Below are 21,051 nucleotides of genomic sequence, written 5' to 3' on the forward strand. Positions count from 1 at the left end.
GGGCTCTATGGTGGGATTGTGTCCTGTGGCCAGGCAGCTGGGAGGGGGCCGGCGGGGAGCAGGAAATAGCTGGGTTGGGGGAAGTCCGAGGCGCTGGCCAAGCCAAGCGGGCCTGCGATCGCCTGGGCGGCCCCCGAGGGCCCTATCAATGCCCCGCTTGAGGCTCACACAGGGGCCCTTTGACAGGGACCCCCTGAGGGCCTTTTTGAGATGGATGCCCGGAAAGGCGCTGGCCCCAGGAGAGCGGGGCCTCAGGCTGGCGGGGCGTGCGCGGGCCTGGCTGTCTCAGGGAGGGAAGAGAGTGGCCCAGGTTAACCCGGCTGCTGAGCAGAACCGCAGGTTTTTGGGGGGCTCTGGTGATAACAGGAAGGGGCCCATCAGCAAGGGCCTTCAGACCATTGACCTCCCAGTGGCCTCAGTGGCAGGTGCTGTGCGAGGCTCACTCTTGAGGTCCAGGAGTGGACGGCGCTGGCCTGGGACTCGTGGGCCAAGGGCAGCAGGGGTTTGACCCGTCAGCCCACTGGACCTGAGTCCGTCCCTGGGGCCTCTCTGGCCCCTGTCACCCTCCCCGGGGCCCTCCACCTTGCGAGCTCTCACTTCGCTCCCATCCTGGGCTTTGGGCCCTGGGGAAGCCCTGGCGAGTGGGAGTGGCCTCAGGGCCTGCAGGAGCCCTTGGGTGTCACAGGTCACAGGCACAGGTCATGGGCAGTAGGATCCTGGACGACAGGGGACCTCAGAGATGGCAGGATCTCCCTCTGGGTGCAGGCTCCTTCGACCTGTGCCCTCCCCTCTGGACAGCGGTGGCCGCCGGCAGGCGCTCCACCCTGCTCAGCAGAGGTCTTCCTGAAAAGTGAGTTCTGGCCTCCAGTCTTGACCTCTGCCCTCGTGGGCTCCAGAGGACCTGGCTCCCCCTGCACCCCACAGCAGCCTCCTGAGGATGGACGTGAATGTGGCCATCGAAGCCCGCGTGGGCTCCTCCACGGGACCTCCCTCCACCGCCGCCGACCCCCACCAAGTCCAGCTGTCAGCCACGGGACTTGGAGTCTGGGTCTCCAGAGGGTCTTCATTCATTCATGTGCTCATTCGCCTTTTCCAGAAACTTCCTGGATCTGGGCATGCCAGGGACACAGAGGTGACCAAAGCTCCTCCTGTCCTTGTCCCCATGGGTATGGCAAGAGAAAGAGACAAGAGCGATTGCAAGCTGCCTTGATCAGTGCTGGGCTGGGGGACCCGGAGGGGTCCGAGGACACCAGGGACGGGGCACACTGCTGCCTCCAAGCTGCTGGGGAGGTGGTTCCTGAGCTGGGGTGGGGGACAGCAGGTGGAGGCCAGGGGAGGGACTGCAGTGGGGAGGCTGCTCTCTTCTTTGTCTCTCTCTGAATCTTGGAGAGGCCAAAGACAGATGTCCAGTCGGGCCCCTGGCCATGTCCCCCATTCAGTGGATTCATGTTAAGTGTCAATAAGGGGAGGCCACAGGCAGCCGGGGGGGGGGGGGGACATGCCCTTGGGTTCACCTTGGGTCTCGTGGCAGCACAGCCTCTTCCTGGGCGTGAGAGCGGCTCTGGGTCCCGTGTCCTGCTGCTGGCCTGGACGGCTCAGGGCTCACACGCCAGCCCCGCTCTCAGGATCCAGGAGGAGCTTCCCTCATTAGCCACCAAGTGTCCCGACGGGCAGGGACACAGCCTAGACAGAGGCCCGGGGATCTGACTCAGGTAGGGGACCCAGTCTGGGAGCTCCACGGTCACCTGCGATAACTCAAGACCCAGGCCACCAGGCTGTGACCTTGGCAGCCAGGTGGCTGCACCTTCAGAGGTGGGTGGGGCGAAATTCCAGCCTGAGGTGGGGGAAGCCAAGCATCCAGAGCCCCTCAGGTGGGACAGTGGCGAGGACGGGGCTGTGGGAGGTGCTGTGGACTTGGGGTGTGTCCTGGCGGGGCCCCTGTGGAGGCCTCAGGGGGACAGCGTTGACAGGACAGTGTTTCCTAGTGGCCCACAGTCACCTGCTGGGTCAGCACTGCTCCCAGGCTGCAGACTCTGAGGGTCCCCCAGCATTCTGCATGGCTGAGATGGCACCCCAGGGAAGGCGACTCCAAAGCCGTGGGACAGAGGCAAGAGTGACCTCTGGCTGTCTCTGATGTACCCTTCCCACTGCAGCAGCTCTCCTTGTCCTCGCCGCCCACCCTCTAATCCAGTATCCACACGTAGGATGAGGCAGAAGGAATTCTGGCGGTCCCTGATGGCCCGTGCCCTGAAATGACCCTCTCCCCTTGAGTGTGGGTGACGAGACATTGCTCTTATGCTTACATTACACAACGTGGCACGGTTGACTTTGAGAGGGGGATTAGCCTGAGTGGGCCTGACCAAATCCGGTGATTCCCTCCAAATGGACCCGGCTTTTCCTGAATGGGGGGTGGGGGAGATTCAGAGCATGAGAGGGGCCAGCAGGGGTCACCTCACGAGGAGCCTCATTCCTTCAGCCCTTAGCCTGCAGCCAGTAAGAGATGGGGTGGTGGTGGGGGTGCTGAATGCTACAACTTGCAAGGAGCTGAATTCTGCAATCCCCACGTGAGCCTGACCCTGACCAACGGACACCTGAGTCCAGCTCTGTGAGACACTGACCAGAGTGCCTGGCTTTGTGACCACAGGATGCCCTTCTGGCCCACAGGGATGAAGGGAGTACATTGGTGCTGTTTTGAGATGCTGAGGGTGTGGCCATTTGTCACAGCAACATAAAATGAACGTCCCACCTTTTCCCAGTTGGGAGGAAATGTTTTTTCTCCCTCCTTAAACTTCAAGTGGCAGCAACAACCCTGATGGTTGCTGCTTTGGTTGGCGTAGAGCAAGAGTTTGAAAACTGAAGGATGAAGCGGCCTTTGTTTGCAGGTCTTCACGGGCTCTTCTCAGGGGTCAGAAGCTGTGTTTGGGGGCTGGGTGCAGGTCCCCTGGGCTAACAGTTAGGTACCTTGGAAAAGGAAGTCCAGGTGTCGTCAAGGAGAGGAGGTGCTTCTCAGGAGGGAAGAGTTGGCTCCGGGCTGGGCCGTGAGCGTCAGGTCACTGAACCTGGTACACCAGGGGTGTGCTCCTGCGAGGTCCCGGGCCAAGAGGGGCCACACCCTGGGTGGACAACAGATCTGCAGACACAGCGAGGGCTGAGAGAGCAGCTGGCTGTGGAGAGGAGCCTGGGGCCTGTTTTTCTTCTGGAAAACCTTCTCGAAGCGTCAACAGTGCAAGGGGACAAAGGAAGCACGGAGCGGAGGGTAACGTGCAAAGGCAACATGAGGGGATTCTGCTCAGCCTCGGGGTCCTGACGGTCCCCTCTTCCCCACCTGCCCCACCAACAGGGAGCCCCCAACCTGTCCTTGCCCTGGACTCAGGAGGCGGAGCAAGCCTCGGCCTAGCAGCCCTGAGACGGGGACTTGGGTGTGGCGATTGCTGCTCATCAGCAGGTCCCTCGTGGGCAGGGGGGGCGCACCCCTCCCCAGGCTCTCCGAGGACCCCCCAAGTGCAGTGTCAGAGTCGTTCGGAGGGACGTGGGAGGCTCGGGGGATGCACAGCTCCTAGTCCTGTTGGTTGAGGGTCGCCCTCGGGGACATGGGACCCCAGCCACCTTGCTTCCTGTGCTCATGGGAAGTGCCCGCTGCGGCTGTTGGTGTGCTGACCCCAGAGGTGGGCTGCTGGGACGGGGCGCTCAGCTGTCACCTACCGCTGCCAGGGTCTCCTGAGCATGAGGACAGGGCCATTCCCGGGGGAAGCTCCCCAGCCGCCCCAGGCCTGCGGGTTGTCCTGGGGCCCAAGAAGGTGCCTAACACCGGGCAGGGATCTGCCACTCACCCCAGGGAAGCAGGATGCGCGGCTGGGCTCCAATACACTAGTGACCTTTCTGGTCCTTCGGAGTCTGAGGTCGAGGTGCGGCATCTCCCTGAGTCACCGTCTACACAGACGCTGGCGATTCGCCAGGACGCGGGACTTTGAGTCCCCCTAAGGAAGGTCTGACGGGGACACGTCCGTCGAGGAAGGACCGTGCCGAGAGGCTGCAGAGCGCGGCCCTCCTGGAGCACAGGAGGAGGGGTGCAGGGGGGTGGGCACAGGGACTGCAGTGGCCTGAGAAAGGGATCAGGAGGAGCCTGAGGAGCACAGCTAACTCCTTGCTCTCCTGCCAGGCTGGCCTTGAACTCCTGGGATCAAGCCAGCCTCCTGCCTCAGCCTCCCAAGGATGCAGGACTACAGGTGCATGCTGGAGCTCAGTGTGAAAGCCCGTCTGGAGGGGGAACAGGTGACTTCTCACCAGGGCCAGTGACAGAGGCTGTCAGTGCTCCTGCCCCAGGGCATCTGGGAGAGTCGGGTGATCTGTGCTCCTTGTCTGAGGAGGTTAGGGGACACTGCTCTCTCTCATCCATGGGGCTGGAGACAGGGGACTTGAAATGGTGGGACAGGCAGATGGAGGCTACTTTGGAGAGGCCCCTGCAGGGAGACCTCTGCTGCCTGCAGGACTTTGCCTTCAGAAAAAAGCCATGTGACCAGGGACTTGTTTGTTACTGCGGCCTGCCCTCTCCTGATACAGGAAGGCCTTGGAAGGACCGCGAACACTGCCGCGACGGTAGGGGCGTTGCTTTCTCTTGGCCTGCGACATTGGTACAGGGACCCCAGCTTCACAGGCATGAAACAGAAGAGCAGGAAAGGGAGGGGTTTACCTGAAGTCACCAGAGCTGGCATGTGACAGAACAGGGGAGCCAATCCAGCTCTGTCTGGTTCCAAAGCTTTACCCACCTCTCGGGCTCCCTCCAGGTGTGGCTTGCAGAACACAGGGTGACTTTGGAGATTTGTGGACAAAATGTTAAATTGAATTAACTGGAACTCATTGAAATGTGTTTTGGAGTAAACATCTGAGCTCACCTCGACCACTGATTTCAGGGTCATTACTCCTCAGAGGAAAATTAACAACAACAACAACAAGACGACGGGTTGGCTCAGAGCCGCTGAACGATGAAACAGCCGGGACAGTAAAGGTCCACGTGGGCCAGTGCGGACGGTGGGTGACGATGAAGGGGAGCTGCCACGGGAGGTGCCATCGTTTGTCACAGGGTGTGAGATGACCCGGCTCGCTCTGTGGGACAAGAGCCGAGCCTGGAGCAGCGGGAGCCCGGCTGGGGAGTCCTGCGCACTACCCACCGGGCCACACTGCCCCGGCCTCTCGGGCCCCGCGCACACCGAAACTCTGGGGGCAGGAGAGGGACCGCCGAGACCGGGGAGGGGGGCTCCAGCAGGCCCCTCCGTGCCCCCGGTCTATAGCGGACACACTGTTCCCGATTTTGAGTCCCGGGGAAAACGTTTCAGTTTTACAAACACAAATATTGACTTTCTTTCCTCAATGTCCACGCTCAGCTTCCAGGTCCGCCCTCCCGCCCGCCTCCCCTTGAACCCGGCTGTCCCTGCAAGCCTACCTGCCGCATATTTCTGTGGCTCTGCTAATGAGCGGAGAAGCGACAGAGAGGGGCCTGTGCCCCTCCGGGAGCTCACAGAACTGCCATTCAGAGCCCGGCTGAAAGAGCCACTTCATGCGCCAGCTGCCGCCCGCCAGCTCAGCCTGCACCGGGACGCGGCCCTTCGTTGGGAGGGGGCCTTTGGCCAGGAGACTCGGGCTCACGTGCCCCTCGTCCGTCTTCGGCATGGCCCCGGGACAGCACGGTGCCTCCCTTGCCAGGGGTCACCATGGCCGACCCTGATGTGACCCTTGATGGCCGACAGGGCAACGGGGCTGTTCATCATGATTTCCTTCTGCTTCACCAAGGCAGCGCCATGCTGGGTCCCAGGGATGCTGTGGGGAGTGAGGCAGGAAAGAGCCCTGGGGAGGCAGGTGACACGCTGCAACTCAATCTGGGAAAGGGATACACACCATAGGGTGATCTCTGGAGCTCCTGCAGCCCTTCTGGAGAACAGAAGAGGTCAATGTCAACTTGGAGAGGGGAAGGGCCGCAGTGGCCGCTGCTGGCTTTCAGGTTGGGGAGCAGGAAAGGGCAGGGAAAGCTTCCAACATCTGTTTCCTCTAACATGGGCCCAAAGGGGAGCCAGCCTGGGCTGTCAGCTGGGACCGCTCCCAAACTGGCTGGGCGGCTTCGGCTACCCAGCAGACTTCTCTGGGCCTCAGTTTCCCTATCTGACAAACAGGCTAACAGACTCTGCCCTGTGTGTGGACCTCATAGGTTTGTTGGGGAAACAAAGGAGACGGAGGGACAGCGTGAGTGACAAGTGTGGACAGATGGTCACTGTCACTGCTAAACCTGGCAGTCATTTTCCAACCACTATCTGCTTTTCCCTTTGCTGAGGAACAACTTTCAGTGTGAGTGCTCAGGTCCCCAGGGTCTCGGTTCTGTTCCCTGGAAAGAGGGCAGCCCTTGACCCTGTCTCCAACTCCTGTCCTCTCGTTGCTTCCTCTCCTGGTCCTGTTCCCACTGCACGATGACAAGCTGAGGCTCAGAGAGGGTGTTGCCAGCTCCAGGTCACACAGCCAGTCAGCAGAAGGGGCTTTGAACTGGGTCTTTCAGGTGGCCATGCCCGTGTTCTTTCTGCTCCATCCCATCAACTAGAGGATCTGGATGCAAGACAAGGGACCATTCCTGGGTATGTCCCTGTATTTACAATCTGTGCATTAGCTCATTTTTTGATACTACCATGAAATGTCTGAGGCTAAGTTACTTTATAAAGAAAAAAGGTTTACTGAACTCATAGTTCTAGATATCGAGGGGGCCATGTCTGTCAAAGGACTTGCTGGCTGTGTCCCAAGACGTCACATGGTGAGAATGGTGTGTGTGCCTGGTCCCCTGTCTCCCTCCTCTTACACAGCCATAGGATCAACCGTGGGCTCCACCTGATGACCATGTCTAATCCCCATCACTACCCAAGGCCCAACCTCAAAACTCCACAGCTGGACGAGATAGAATGCCTCATGAACCTTTGGGGACGCTCAGACCACACCCCAAACAGCAGGAGGCTTGATCTCCTCCCCCAGCTTTTCCTGGACAGAGGTGAATTCGCGAATTCTCGGATACTCACCAGCTCAGGGACAGGGCAGGAGGCACGGGGAGTGGGTTCAGGGGAGAGGTCACCAAGCTTCACCTGTGGCTGAGAACACAGGCATGGGACCCGGGGACAGCTCCTGCAACTCTTCCCCTCCAATTAACCCTGGGAGGTGGGCACCAATATCCCCCTAGCTTCCAGATGAGGAATCTGTGGCACAGAGAGGTGAAGGAACTTGTCTGTGGTCACACAGCTGCTCTGGGTCTCTCCCCTACCACCTTACACGCTCTAAGAGCACAGGTACCTGCTGGTCGCTATTCTGATCTTGAAAGATTATGGCAGGCAGAGTCAGGGGACAGAATGTGCCTGGCACGTGCAAAGCCAGCTATGTCTTGAGGAGAATCCTGGGACAGCTGGGACAGGCAGGGACAGCGAGGCTGGAGGAGGGAAAGTGCTTCAGGAGGAAATTGGGTTCGAAGTTGCGGGTACAGAAGGGTTTGGGCGTGGGAAGGAGGAGCAGGGCAGGGCTGGGGCGAGGCAAGGGTCCCTGGGTGGCAGCTTCAAGTCATCACGCCCAGCCCCTTCAGGGCCACCCCGCCCACCTGGGATTTCCTGAATTCCAGCTGCGGCTCCGGCTCCGGCTCCGGTTGCTTCTGCAGGCAAAGGAGCCCTTGTGGCTGGGGCGTGCGGGGCCAGGCCTCCTCCTCCGGCACACACACCTCCATTCAGCACGGCCCCGCCCCGGGGACTTGGGGGCTGGGGCTGCTGTCCCCACCTCAGTGGGGTCCGCCCGGCCGGAAGGCTGGGCGGGCAGCGGGGTTGATAAGACGGGGACCTGCTGGCCCCCACCACTGTGCCGGCCGCTGTCCCTGCTGCCACAACCATGAGGGTCGTCTCCGGCACCAGCCTCGTGCTCTGCGGCCTGCTGCTGCTGCTCCAGCCTCCACGGAACCTCGGCCTCACCCCCCAGTCCAGAGGTGAGGGGGACGTGGGATGGGGGACATGGCCAGGGGCCCTGGGGGACAGCCCGGGGCTGGTGGCGAGATGGCAGAGGCTAATGGGACCCAGGATGGGGAGGGGCAGAGAGCCAGGAGTGGCACGAGGTGGGGATGCTGACGAGGGTCAGGGCAGGCTGGCCGTGAGGGACTGCGCTTCAGGGACCCCCGGCTCCCAGGGCCCGCGGACGTCTGGAGCTGCGCCAGGCCCAGGGCGGGGCTCGGGCTCTTTGATGAATACAGATCCGGGACCAAGAGCCCCTTCCCCTTCTCCCAGCCCCACCCCACCCGGCTCCCATGGGACCACGCCCCTGTGAGTTTCAGCTCTGGGCCCCGCGTCCTAGAACGTGAAGGTCTCCCTGTAAAGATGGGGAGACTGAGGCTGGGAGGGGAGGACCTTCCTGAGACCACAGGAGGCAGCCCCAGAGCCACAGGGGCTGAGCGACTGCTGTGTGGTCTGGCCCACTCACTCTCCCTCTCTGGACCTCCATTTGCCCTGGGAGCCGGATGCTGGGGGTCTCTAAGGTTTCAGGGACCTCTGAGGCCAGGCTCCTAGTCCAGGGCCCCGTGGTTGGGGGTTGGCTCTGCCCCACCCAGCTTCCCCCCTTCTTGATTCTGCACCCCCATCTGGAATCCGCGTGTTCTGCAGACGGGGAGGGAGAGTCCTCTGCACCACTGGCCTGATGCAGGCCCCAAGGCGGTGTGCGCTGACCCCATTCTCCCCCTGGGCAGATGAGGACTGAGGCTCAGAGAGGCTGCCACCTGCCCAGGGCCACGGAGTGGCTGAGCGGGGACCTAAAGCCAGGCGCGCCTCACTCCACATCCCTGAAACTCCGGGGAGTCTGGAGGGACGCGGCTCCTTGGGGTTGTCTCGGGCCCCAGCTGGTCAGGCTGCCAAGGTGGCCACCAGGAATGCCTGCTCCCTTCCCGGCCCTGGAGACCTGAGCCAGCAGGTCCACCCGCTGAGGGGAGCCGGGTCTGCTTTGCCCACTCGCTTTGATGCTCAGGTGAAAGGGGCCGGGTGCCGGGGACGTGTTGGCCCACCCTCAGCGCCCCCTGCCCAGAGTTGAGGAATGGCTGCTCCTGCTGTTGGCCACAAGCCAGGGCTGAAAAGGTGCATTTCAAAGGCTGTGAGCACTCAGGTGACGGCCAGCGCAGGCTGGATTCCCGCTGCACCGCGGCTCATCTTTGGAGGCTCCTGTCAGGAAGGGGTGGTCAGCTCCCTGCCCGGGTAAGGAGTGGGGTAGGAGACGGAGTGGATTGCCCAAGGCTGGATGGCTCCTCCGTCCTTCCTTCGGGCTCCGAGGTGGCCTTTGCACGCCACATGCCAGAGCGTCCACACACGGAGGGACAACAGGACCTGGCCAACCCCGAGGCCTCGGGTCCGGATTCTGGCAGCTCCGATGCCCGCCGCTGGGCCTCTGACCTGCGCCCTCTGCCTTCTCCCTCCCCTCCCAGGGCACCTCTGTCGGACGCGGCCCGCGGACCTGGTGTTCCTGGTCGACAGCTCCCGCAGCGTGAGGCCCGTGGAGTTTGAGAAGGTGAAGGTGTTCCTGTCCCAGGTCATCGAGTCCCTGGATGTGGGGCCCAATGCCACCCGGGTGGGCGTGGTCAACTACGCCAGCACCGTCAAGCAGGAGTTCCCGCTGAGGGCCCACAGCTCCAAGGCCGCGCTGCTGCAGGCGGTGCGCCGCATCCAGCCGCTGTCCACAGGCACCATGACTGGCCTGGCCCTCCAGTTCGCCATCACCAAGGCCTTCAGCGACGCGGAGGGCGGTCGCTCCAGGTCCCCCGACATCAGCAAGGTGCGTGCACCTGATCTGCGCAGGGGCTCTCGCTGTCTCTGGCACAAGTGTGGCCTGGAACTGAGGTCCCCAGCCTTCTCCTCTGGGCTAAGGGCTTCCACTTTCACCCACATGACATTCCTTTGAGGGGGTCCCCTCACAGTGGGGGGAACTGAGGGACACGGGAGATCATTAGGCAGAGGTCTCCAGCTGAGCGACAGAGCTGGGGTGGGGACCCACCACTCCCCGGCCTTTCCAGCCCAGCATGGGATCATTTCAGTTCCCATGACCTTGGCCCCAGGCAGTCCGAGCTCCTTGCAGGCACGACAGGGAAGGCGTGGACTCTGCCACCTCCTGCCTGGGTGCCAGCCCACTCCCTGGTGCTATCTGTACCCCCCTGAGCCAGGTACTTCCTCTCATGGGCCCCAGTTTCCTCACTTGTGAAATGGGGGTCATGATGCTGCTCTAAGGACCAAGGCCACAGGCATAAGATGCTCAGGAGACACCTGGCACCCAACCAGCCCCATCGCATCAACTGATTTTTATTTGATAATCCTTTGAGGGAAGGGTCTCAGAAAGGGGAATGCACCCCATGTTGCCATCAGCAAGGGTCCCAGGAGGGTGCTGAGCGTTTCAAGGGCTTTGTACCCAACTGTCATTATTTCAGGGCTCAGCACTGGGCCTGCAGGGTTGGGCCAGGTGTTCTTTCCCTGATGATGTCCCCACAGGCCCCTGCACTTCTCCATTTGCAGCCCTCCTTGGCATGAGTCGTCACTGATCACATGCCCAGGGCTTTCACACCCTCCAGAGACCCCCCTCAGCACAGGTCCGATCCACAGCCCCGCAGGAGTGGGATCCCCATCTCACGGAAGGCAGCCGAGACATGAGCCCTACAGCAGCTCGCCTTGCTCATGAGCGGTGGCAGCCCAGCCCCAGCCACCACCCGCCTTGAGAAACGACACAGCAGCCGCCTGTTGGTCTCATTTTGTGGGGCCACTCACAAGCTCTAAGGAGGTGCTGTAGCTGTGGCTGAGAGTCACGGCTAAGGATGCGGTGGCCCCAGGTGTCCTAATGGAGAGGTGGTGAGGCTGTTGGTGGTGACACCCTGTGGCAGGCACAGCTCCAGAGTTGACTGTTTTCCCCAGGTCAGAGCAGTGGCCTGGGGCAGGCAGGGACCCAAGACAAAGGAGGCTCTGAGCTTGGCTGCAGCTCAAAGGCAGGAGCTGAGATAAACATGGCCCCTTCCTGGCTCCCTAGCCCTGCCACCCCTGTGGGGCAGCAATTCTCACCCTGCCGGACTCCGCAGGGTACCGAGGCCGAGGTCGGGCCAGGGCAGGGGGAGGGGGGGACCCGACCTCTTGGAGCTCCAGCCAGCTCAGCACCACCCTCTTCAGGGTGCGGAACCCAGGAACCTTGGGGAAGCCTGGGTTCTTTTACCCTGGGGGAGGACCACGGACCCTCCTGGGAATGGGGAAGACAGGGGCACCACTTCCTTCCGGATATTGGTTCCTTGGGTGGCTGCGGTCGGGCTCCCTCCCGGATCTCAGGGGTCCACTCCACAGACTGGAGGCAGCAACCCCATTTGTTAGCCTCGGCTGCCCTCCGGTGGCCACAGCGCAGGACCGCACCGTGCTGAGTGCGCTAGCTTGGCCCCCAAAGGGAGCCGCTGGGAATGGCCTGGAGATTCCTTCCACACTGAGACTCTAGTTACAAGGCCCTCATGGAGGGCACCGGGGACATAACCCAGGCTGCGCCCACTCGGGTATGGCTCTCAGCAGTCTGGGGTCTCCACAGCCCCCTGAGGGGGACAGTCCGCAGAGGCTCCACTTTGATGGGAGAGACATGGCCCTACCCTGTCCCACAGAGAAGCCTGGACACTTGAGCCACCTCTCCTGCAGTCAGAGGAGCCTGCCTCCCCTCCAGCCAGCCAGCTTCTCTTTCCCAGACCAAACCCAGGCGGGAGAAGGAGCCCCTGCACCGATAAGCTGTGTGACTCTGGGCCAGTCGCTTTGCTTCTCTGGCCTCCAACTCCTCTTCTGTTAATCCCCACGGCTTCCTGGAGAGCCAAGCCAGGGGAGGGAGGGCTGGTCCTCACATGCCCCCACGTTTCGCAGGTGGTCATCGTGGTGACGGACGGGCGGCCCCAGGACAGCGTGCGCGACGTGTCTGCGAGGGCCCGGGCCAGCGGCATCGAGCTGTTTGCCATTGGCGTGGGCCGCGTGGACAAGGCCACACTGCGGCAGATGGCCAGCGAGCCGCAGGACGAGCACGTGGACTACGTGGAGAGCTACAGCGTCATCGAGAAGCTGTCCAAGAAGTTCCAGGAGGCCTTCTGCCGTACGCAGGGCTGGGGGCTGGGGGCGGCGGGCTGGGGGCGGGGCTGAGGCCAAGCGCGGGGTGGGGCCAGGCTGGAGGGCGGGGCCTGCGCGAGTTGGGGTGGAGCCTAGATCAGACTCAGGTCAGGCGAGTTACTAGGGAGTGCTTGATTCTGGGCCGGTCCCTGTCCTGCCTTTGAGGAGTGCAGAGAGAGGAGGATGCCAGGAGCCCTTTCACACAGTCAGTCCCCGCAGGGACCAAGCAAGTGCCTGAACCCAGCAAGAGTGTTTCTCGTCATGGGTTTTGGGCGACAAAAGTTTGTATGACACAGGAGGGTTCGAGGTACCTGGGAAGGTTGAGGGGGCAGAAGGGTCTGTGTGTGTGTGGGGGTTTCTTGGGGATGCGACCAGCCCAAAGGGGCGGGGTCTGGGGTGGGGCAGGGGCGGGGGGGCCAAGACTGTTCCCACTTGTGAATCGGGTCTAAGGAAAGTGCGTCCTTCGGTGTGAGGATTCGGTGAGATGGTGCAAGGTGTGGAGCGCAACATGTGGCGATTAGCAGCTTTACTGAGTGAGTTTCATGCGCTGTGTTCTTTACCGTGTGGCTTTCTAGTCACTCAGGACACAGGAGCGAACAAAACAGAGTGCAGGCCCCTCTTAGAGGGACTTTCATTTTGATCATCAACATTATGACCCTCTTCACAGATCTTGGCCCTGGTGCGGTGATTCCAGCCCTGGGCTGAGGGTCTGGGGCCTGGACCATCACACACCCCAGTTGAGGTGTCCATTTCCCTGTGTGTGAGGGCCCCGTTCTTTCCTGATCTGGAAGGAGCCTTGTGCTGAGATGTCCGAGGCCTTGTGATTGTGAGATCTGAGTCTCTCCTTGTCCCCCCAGTGGTGTCAGACCTGTGTGCCACAGGGGACCATGACTGTGAGCAGGTGTGCCTCAGTTCCCCGGGCTCCTACACCTGCGCCTGCCACGAGGGCTTCACCCTGAACAGTGATGGCAAGACCTGCAATGGTCAGTAGACAGGTGGACAAGCCCCGGGGCGGGGGCGGTGGGGAGGAGGGGCGGAACCTCGGCTTCTCCCCAGGAAACCCATGCAGGCCTCCCCCACTCTGCCTCTGGACTGGCCTTCCAAGCAGACAGGTGTTTGGTGTCTGCAGAGAGTCATCTCCTGACTCCAGTCCCGTTCTTTCTCACAGTGGGTTTAGTGTGGTGGAAAGAGTCACTTAGTCTTGAGCTCAGACCTTGGTTCCACTACGGCCGACCTGTGGGATGTAGCAGCTGTTTCCAATGCTGTACAAAGGGGCCAGCAACCCTGGCTTTGTGGAGGGGGTTCTGAGGATAAAGGGGCTGATCCCCAGCCTGGAGCTGGCATGTCCAGCCGGTGGCTGGGATAATGGCCTCGCCTCTCAGGCTTCATTGCTTTGCACCCTCCCCAGTCTGCAGTGGAGGCAGTGGCAGCTCGGCCACTGACCTGGTCTTCCTCATTGATGGCTCCAAGAGCGTGCGGCCAGAGAACTTTGAGCTGGTGAAGAAGTTCATCAACCAGATTGTGGACACCCTGGACGTGTCCGACAGGCTGGCCCAGGTGGGGCTGGTGCAGTACTCGAGCTCTGTGCGCCAGGAGTTCCCGCTGGGCCGCTTCCACACCAAGAAGGACATCAAGGCGGCCGTGCGGAACATGTCCTACATGGAGAAGGGCACCATGACCGGCGCTGCCCTCAAGTACCTCATCGACAACTCCTTCACTGTGTCCAGCGGGGCCAGGCCCGGCGCCCAGAAGGTGGGCATTGTCTTCACTGATGGCCGGAGCCAGGACTACATTAACGATGCTGCCAAGAAGGCCAAGGACCTCGGTAGGTGCTGCCCGCCTGGGCCCTGGACACCACTGATGGCCAGGGTTGCGCATGGGCACAGCTCAGCTGTAGTCTATCTTGTCTTCTGCTTAGTGTCCTGAACCCAGGTACATTTGGGCGAGGAAGGATTTGTTGGTCCAGCCCTCTCTTAATACTGATGGCAAAACTGAGGCCCTAGGGAAGCAAGTGATTTGTCTTGATGTCCTTTTGTAGGTGAAACTTGGAACTTTTCCAACTGAACATTTATTCCCCCAAACACACCAGATTCTGGAAGGCAAACCCCCTTTGGAACAAGCCTGACCCTCAGTTTTATCACCTTTGAATGGGGGAAATAGTAACCGCGGGTGGGAAAAAAACTCCCTCCTGCTCTTCTCCCAGGCACTGTGCCTGCAATTCCAGAAGCTGCCACTAGGAGGTGTCTGGTGCTGGCTGCTCAGGCTTTCCTAGGAGGCTCAGCCCTATGGCTGCCGTCCCAGCAGCTAACCTTTCTCTTCTTGTTTCTCTGGCAGGCTTTAAGATGTTTGCGGTGGGAGTGGGCAATGCTGTGGAGGACGAGCTGAGGGAAATCGCCTCGGAACCCGTGGCCGAGCACTACTTCTACACGGCTGACTTCAAGACCATCAACCAGATCGGCAAGAAGTTGCAGAAGAAGATCTGTGTGGGTGAGTGAGGAGGGAGGCAGGGCAGGGGCTCGGTGGGGAATGCAGCCATCCTGGAACAGAGTGGGGGAGGGGAGAGGCAGGGGCCGGGTAGTACCAATGGTTGGCAGCACCAGGAGGCGGGCTGGCCAGGTCAGCTCTTACACCATGAGATGTGGGTGCCGAACGCTCACTACATGAACCGTGCTGTTCTCCAGGTCGTCATTTGGTAGGAGTATAATCCCCATTTCATAGACAGGAAAGCCAAGGCCAGCGGTGGTGGGGGGGGGACAACTGTTAATTACCTGGGACCCAGGATGGAGCCCAGCTCTTCCCCTGGTCCTCCCTGGCTCTCCTGCCAGGTGGCACATCCGGGTAGAGTTTGGGCTCCAGAGCCAAGGGGACTTGTGCATCTGGCTCCGACACTGATGGCCACGGGCAAGTGGATTCCATGAAGCCCAGAGGGTGGGCTGAGGAGTCACACACAGGGGAGGCCGGGAACAGTGTCCTGAACACAGCAGGCGCTCAGCCCAGCTGCTGTAACTGCAGCTCCTCGCAGGCTCTGAGGGGCTGGAAAGCCGTCCAGGGCTGGCTCCCCTGGCTCCCAGCAGGGCTGTGGTGCTGCCACTCCTCCAGATCTCCCAGGCCCCTCAGTCCCTCAAGACTCCAGATGCAGGCCCCGAGCAAGGACTGTCCCCACCCTGGGCAACTACCACACGGCTCCGTTTTCTTCCCCTGTTTCTTGTCCCTTGCAGAGGAAGACCCCTGTGCCTGTGAGTCCATCGTGAGGTTCCAGGCCACAGTGGAGGGGCTGCTGCAGGCCCTGACCAGGAAGCATATCCTTTCCCAGGGGCTGCTGGGAGGCTGGGGCAAGAGCAGCAGGAGGGGCGGGGCGTGGTGGGGCAGGAGGGAGAAGTGGCCCTGGGGGGTTGGTTGGGGCAGGCTCTTCTTGGCCGGCTGCCTCTGAGGATTTGGTCAAAGAGGCTAGCACCTGCCTTGGCACCAGGCCTCTCAGATACAGAGGTTCCTAGAGGGTAAACTGAGGCAGAGGCCAGATTCTAGGGACAGGACCCAACAAGAGTCCAGGACAAATCCCAGAAAGCACGGTCCCTGTGGACTCCCCGCTTCACAGGCTCATGGTGACAACGTGAAGGCCAGCCCGCCCTCAGAGGTGGGGGTGGGTCCCCAGCAGCCCCCTGGCTCAGCCAGGTCGAGGTGGGCATCGTGCAGGGCTGAACCTATGTGGGCACAGCCCAGGGCGCACAGTGGGGCTGCGCTTTTGGAAAGCGCCATCATCAGCAGGACCAGTGGATACCAGTGGATACATTTTGACATGAGGGAGGACCCGTGTGTAGGGGTGAGAGAAAGCTCCGGAAGAGGGACCTCCCTGGGGGAAACAGGAAGTGGGGCCAGGGCCAGCGCCCCTGCTCTGGCCACGCTGCTCCTCTCCTTAACTCCGGGTGCACTGGAAGCCGTCAGTAAGCGGCTGACTGTCCTGGAGAACAGAGTCGTCTAAGGTCGCTGTCCCCACCCTGGCGCCTCCCTCTCCTCACCCCAAGCTTGGCTCAGAGAGTCCTGCTGTGTCCCTGCAGCCCAGTGTCGTCCAGCTTTGCCATTTTAGTGAGGGCGCCAGGAGGGGCCAGGTGCTGGGACAGCTCCGGGCCTCCCAGCCCTGCATCCCCTGGGTGGGGGCTGGAGGGGCATGTCCCCGTGTGCTTGTCAGGAGCGTTTGACGATGTTTGGGAGCCCGTGTGTGTGCCCCAGGGAGGGCGGGTGTGCATGGTGAGCCCTTCGGGAAGGAGTGCCAGAGAGACGGGTGTGCGTTTTCTTCTGATCCAAAGCTTAATATATTCCTGGATTTTGTAGTTGACCCTTTCTTGACTTGGAGTGCTGTGAATCTCTTCTGATGTCCGTAATCCCTGATGAAGAACAATTAAATGTGATTCGACTTAAGCACTGAACGGGGCAGAGATGGTGTGGTTATGGGGGGACCAGGAAGAAGGGCTGATGGCGGTTGTGGGACAGCAAAAGGGGTGGGAATAGTGATGACAAGCCACCTTGTGCTGTCCTGCCTTATTCAGTCACAGATTCACTTCCGTGGTCTCATCTCATCCACCCGGAGCCCCACCAGGACAGGCTGGAGTGCCCCCTTTCACAGATGAGGCTGAGCTGGGCGCCTGGGTGGTGCTCGGCAGGGGTCGGCTGCAGGGCCAGGCCTTGGGTCCAGTGCGGGACGTCGAGAGTTAGAGGGCTCTGGACAGGGCTGATCTGCTCACCGCTGCTCATTCGGTCATCAGAGCGTCCCGGCAGGTGTCTGAGACACAGTCTCTGTCCTTAAGGGACTCACAGGACGCTCCAGTCACCCTGGAGAAGAGTGGGGGTGCCTCCTCTGGTATCTGGGGGTCCGTGGGGGGCATACCTGTGAGCGAGATGAGGTCGGCCTGGGCACCCCCACCCTGTCCTCGCACCCCCATGGAGGCCTGTCTCCTGGTGCATCGGGCCTAGCCCTCCTCCGGCACAGACAGCAGCCCCCTGCAGGGACGCACAGGAAAGACTCCAGACCTCCCTCCCCGACCCCAGGGCTGCCAGCTCACCTGAGCTCCCAGCCTCCTCTCCTGGCTTCGCCTCTCAGAGTGGGAGCTTCCAGGACTTCCCGAAGCCACTCTTGTTCACGGGGGCAGTGTTGGTGTTACTGCTGCCTTCACCCTGAGAGCACGTAAAAGGGCCTTACAAGAAGCCCAGAGCCACCCAGAGTCCCTCCTCAGAGGCAGTTCAAGGAGGCAGAATAACAACACTAACAAAACTCAAGAGCCACGTGGGTACAGCAGCCTGACTGCACAGGGACCTGGCCGTGACGCCACCCGCACTTCACTCACAGCTCTGTCCCTGAGCCAGGCCCTGGGCAAGGTTTCCCTGCTGTCTCAAGAGGTTCCTGCCACAGTGACCCCCCTGTGGCTCAGGCCATGCTTCTTTTTTCTGAGCTCAGCTGCTTCTCTTCCTTCCCCACCCATGGGGCCGGGGGTAGCAGCCACGTCAATGCTGTGGAACTGGACATCCTGGCCTCAGCTGATTGGTCAGTGGGTGGAAACCTGACCCAAGTTGAGCCAATCAGCTTTTCTTTCCTGGAATGTGATCGTGGGAACCCTAGTCCCCTGGCTGGTGGTGCAGGAGGTGGGGAGATCTCCATCTCTTCCAGGTGCCCTAAAAGGCAAGAAAATTGGAGGCCTCCCTCCTCTGGAAAGAGAAAAATAACATTTTCTGGGCTGTCAATAGCATTCCAGTTCAAGAGTGTTTCAGCTAGTTATTCTGTGTAACAAACAGTTCCAAAGCATAGTGGCTCAGAACAACCACCAGTTATTGTTGGGTTGACTGGGCTCATTAGGATGGTTCTTCTGCTCTCAGTGCAGTTGTCTGGGTTTTGGCCAGGCTGAAATATCTCTCCCAGATCACTTACCTGCCTGGTGCCTTGGTGGAGAAGGCTGAAAGTCTGGGTCTTTCTTATTCTCTTTCCGTGTAGTCCTAGGACCTTACCTTCTCTATGTGGGCTCCCCAGCAGAGGAACTGGTCTTCGTACCTGTGGTGGCTCAGGGCTTTCATTTTATTGGTTACAACAGTTGCAGGTGGCCCACATTCAAAGGCTGGGGAGATAAACTCCACCTCTCCAAGGGAGGAGAGTGACAAAGAGTTTTCAGCCATCTTTGATCCACCACACAGGGTCAATCACTGGTCTCTTTCATTGGATCTGATGAACTTGACATTCGTTGGTCAGCTTTGTATCACTATAACAAAATGCTTTAGGAAACCACTTTGTAAAGAAAAAAAGGTTTATTTAGATCATAGTTTTGAGGGTTCAAGTCCAAGATGGGGCAGCCCAATTGGTTTGGGTTCTGGTGAAGGCAGCCCATCATGGTGGGAGCATGTGTAGAAGAGTCATGTTTCAAACTGGATAGGGGACAGACAGACAGACACCAGGTCCCACAATCCCCTTTTGGAGGCCATAACCCCAATGGCCCCAGGATCTCCCTCTGGGTCCTGCCTCCTGAAGCTTCCACCATCTCCCAATCGTGCCACTCTGGGGACCCAGCTTTTACCACATGGGCCTTTGGGACGCACCCCAGCCAATATCCAAACTGCAGCACCCAGGAAGCCTGCTTGGTGGGGCTGAACTTGGCCACACGAGGGCCTGGCTGGACTGTCCTCTGCACCTCCATGACCTTGCAGCCATGTGGTGGCCTTGGTGTCCACATTCTGATCCTTCAGTTCTGGGAGGTGGTCAGTCTGTCCTCAGTTCCAGCCCTGAACCGCTCTGCTTGGAGACTTGGCGGTGTCACTGCTCGGCTGGGGACTGCCCAGTGGGCACCATGGCTCTCTGCAGGTCCACGCCCTGAGCATGGAGCTCGGGGGGCCAGCTTCTCCTGGAGGCGAGGATGAGGGCAGCCCCACCTGTGCCAGGGCTCGGGCCGCGGGTCACAAGTGTGCCAGCCCCAGGACACGCTGTCTCCATCGAAGGACCGTCGCAGCCCAGCTATGCCAGGCGCTGTCCTAGGCACGAGGGAGGGGGGTGTCTTCTCGCAGGGACCCCCAGCCTCACTGCACTCTGATCCTCCCCATGGGCCTTGCTCCCCTTGTTAGGTGGGGAGCTGAGGGAGAAAGGGGAGAAGGTTCCAGAAGGCGTGCGGTGCCTTCTCAAGGATCCCAAGTGTAGAAGCGCCAGGAGCACCCGCTGGGTCTGGGGAGGGCCTGGCTCTGAGGTCCCAGGAGGCTCCCCTGAGAGGTGGTGGCCCAAGGGTCAGGCGCCCTCTCTGGAGTCCCACAGCTCTGGGTGTGAACCCCCACAGCACCCAGGACGGGGACAGACTCCTTCACCCTCTGCCCCCGGTGTCCCTGGCAGTGAGCTCACAGAGGGACGGTGCTAGGGGCTTCTGGGAAGCCGGGGCTTGGCCTCAGTGTGGTCAGTCCTGCCGGCTCCCTGGGGGACACAGCATGGGTGGCTGCAGGAAGAGGGCTGGAGGCCCCCTTGGTGCTGAGCCAAGCTCTCGGGGACACATCTGGACCACGGGGCCGAGGAGGGAGGCAGGGCCGGGGTGGCCGGGCTGCGCAGCTCTGGGGCTCCTTCTCCACGTGTGGGCTCAGTCCTGCAGGCGCCCAGGATTCATGAAGCATTGCCAAAGGCCGAGCACACGCCAGGCGCCGGGGTAAATTAGGAAATGCCCCATGGTCTGTTTATGATGCTGTGGTCCCAGGGAGAAGGCAGACATCGCAGGGAGAATCTCTCCAGAACTGCGGAGGGAGAGCCGGAGGGGCAGGAGCCTGTGGTGGAGGGTCTGCGGTGCCTCGGAAGGTCCTGGGAGGGGTGCATTAAGTGGACCTGGAGGGGAAGGGGGCGCAGGAAGAGTGTGCCGAGTGGGGAAGGAGCAGCAGGTGCCAGGGTCCTGAGGCAGGAATGTGTGCAGCCGTCCCAGGGCCTGGATGCAGCTCCATGCGGCCGGGAACAGCCAGAAACAGGAGGAGGCCAAGACCAGATGGCGCTGGGGCAGACGGGCTGGCTTCAGCCTTTTAACAAACTCTGGGTTTGATTCACAGGATGGCACCAGGCCCTTGAGGGTTTCAGGTGAGGAGGTGACACTGATCTTCCCAACGCACGTGGCCTGGAGGGGTTTCCCCCAGAGGCCAGGTGGGTGTGAGGCTGGCTGAAGGGGCCACAGCTGGACCAGGCGGGGACCCCGCCTCACATCTCTGGCTGCTGCCGTGACTTGGAGGCTGGCCCTGCTGGGTCACCTGCAGGCTGTCAGGACCTGTGTGGGGGGGGCACAGCGAGGAGAGCTGGGAAGCTGCTCGTGAGCGGTGGTCCCCAGGTCTCCGGGGGCCTCCAGAGGGACATCAGTGTCCCCCCTTTTGCAAATGATGGGACTTGTCCAAGGACGGGCAGGGTCGGGTTCCAGGGCTGACCCAGCGCTCAGGCCTTCCTGTCAGCACGTGGGAATGGGCTTGGCCACCTGTGACAGTGACACACAGTGAGCTCAGCAGATCTGGGGGCCTTCCTTCGCCCCATCTTCCTGGGTGGTCAGGAGGCCTGCAGGGCGAGGGCGGCCGAGGTCCTGGAGGACACTCTAGCCTGCAGCTGGGGCCAGTGCCCAGGGGAGAGGCACTGGGGGGGGCTGTGGGCAGGGAGTGGGGACCCCATCCTGCAGGCCGGGAGACAGGCCGCAGGGGACGCTGAGCAGAGCCCAGAGCCAGGGAGGGCCCACACAGGAGGGCTGGAGAGGCCACGGCTCAGAGCCTCCCCTGCTGGCCTCCGCTGCTGGTCAAGCCCTGCTGAGGCCTGTCCAGGCTGAGCTGAGGCGGCTGGGAACCTGGGGCTGCTGGACTGAGCCCAGGATTCTTCGCAAGAGCCGCAAACGGGCAGAGGATGCGGTCAGAGGGGGCCGCGGGCGGTTCCTTCATC

The 21,051-nt window shown here is 61.2% G+C and overlaps 1 protein-coding gene across 6 annotated transcripts; it reads left to right on the forward strand.

Moving 5' to 3' along the window:
* The first annotated feature begins 1,560 nt into the window (after positions 1–1,560).
* Positions 1,561–16,476, forward strand: Matn1 (matrilin 1). 6 transcript variants are annotated; one of them, XM_058570962.1, is made up of 11 exons: positions 1,561–5,028; positions 5,382–6,336; positions 6,542–6,617; positions 6,840–7,990; positions 9,467–9,813; positions 11,907–12,129; positions 13,001–13,126; positions 13,552–13,968; positions 14,478–14,630; positions 15,362–15,441; positions 16,072–16,476. In XM_058570962.1, the coding sequence occupies exons 4-11, from the start codon at positions 7,897–7,899 to the stop codon at positions 16,120–16,122; spliced, it is 1,491 nt and encodes a 496-aa protein (XP_058426945.1). In that variant the 5' UTR covers positions 1,561–5,028; positions 5,382–6,336; positions 6,542–6,617; positions 6,840–7,896; the 3' UTR covers positions 16,123–16,476. The 6 variants fall into 6 exon arrangements, with proteins under 6 accessions (XP_058426945.1, XP_058426946.1, XP_058426947.1 ...); XM_058570963.1 differs by having other exon boundaries at positions 1,561–1,712; positions 4,911–6,336; XM_058570964.1 differs by having other exon boundaries at positions 1,561–1,712; positions 6,200–6,336.
* Positions 16,477–21,051: the final 4,575 nt, after the last annotated feature.

This window comes from Marmota monax, unplaced genomic scaffold (genome assembly GCF_021218885.2).
Source record: "Marmota monax isolate L192 unplaced genomic scaffold, Marmota_monax_Labrador192_F-V1.1 WCK01_AAM20220418_F8-fsc00008, whole genome shotgun sequence".
Lineage (NCBI taxonomy): Eukaryota > Metazoa > Chordata > Mammalia > Rodentia > Sciuridae > Marmota > Marmota monax.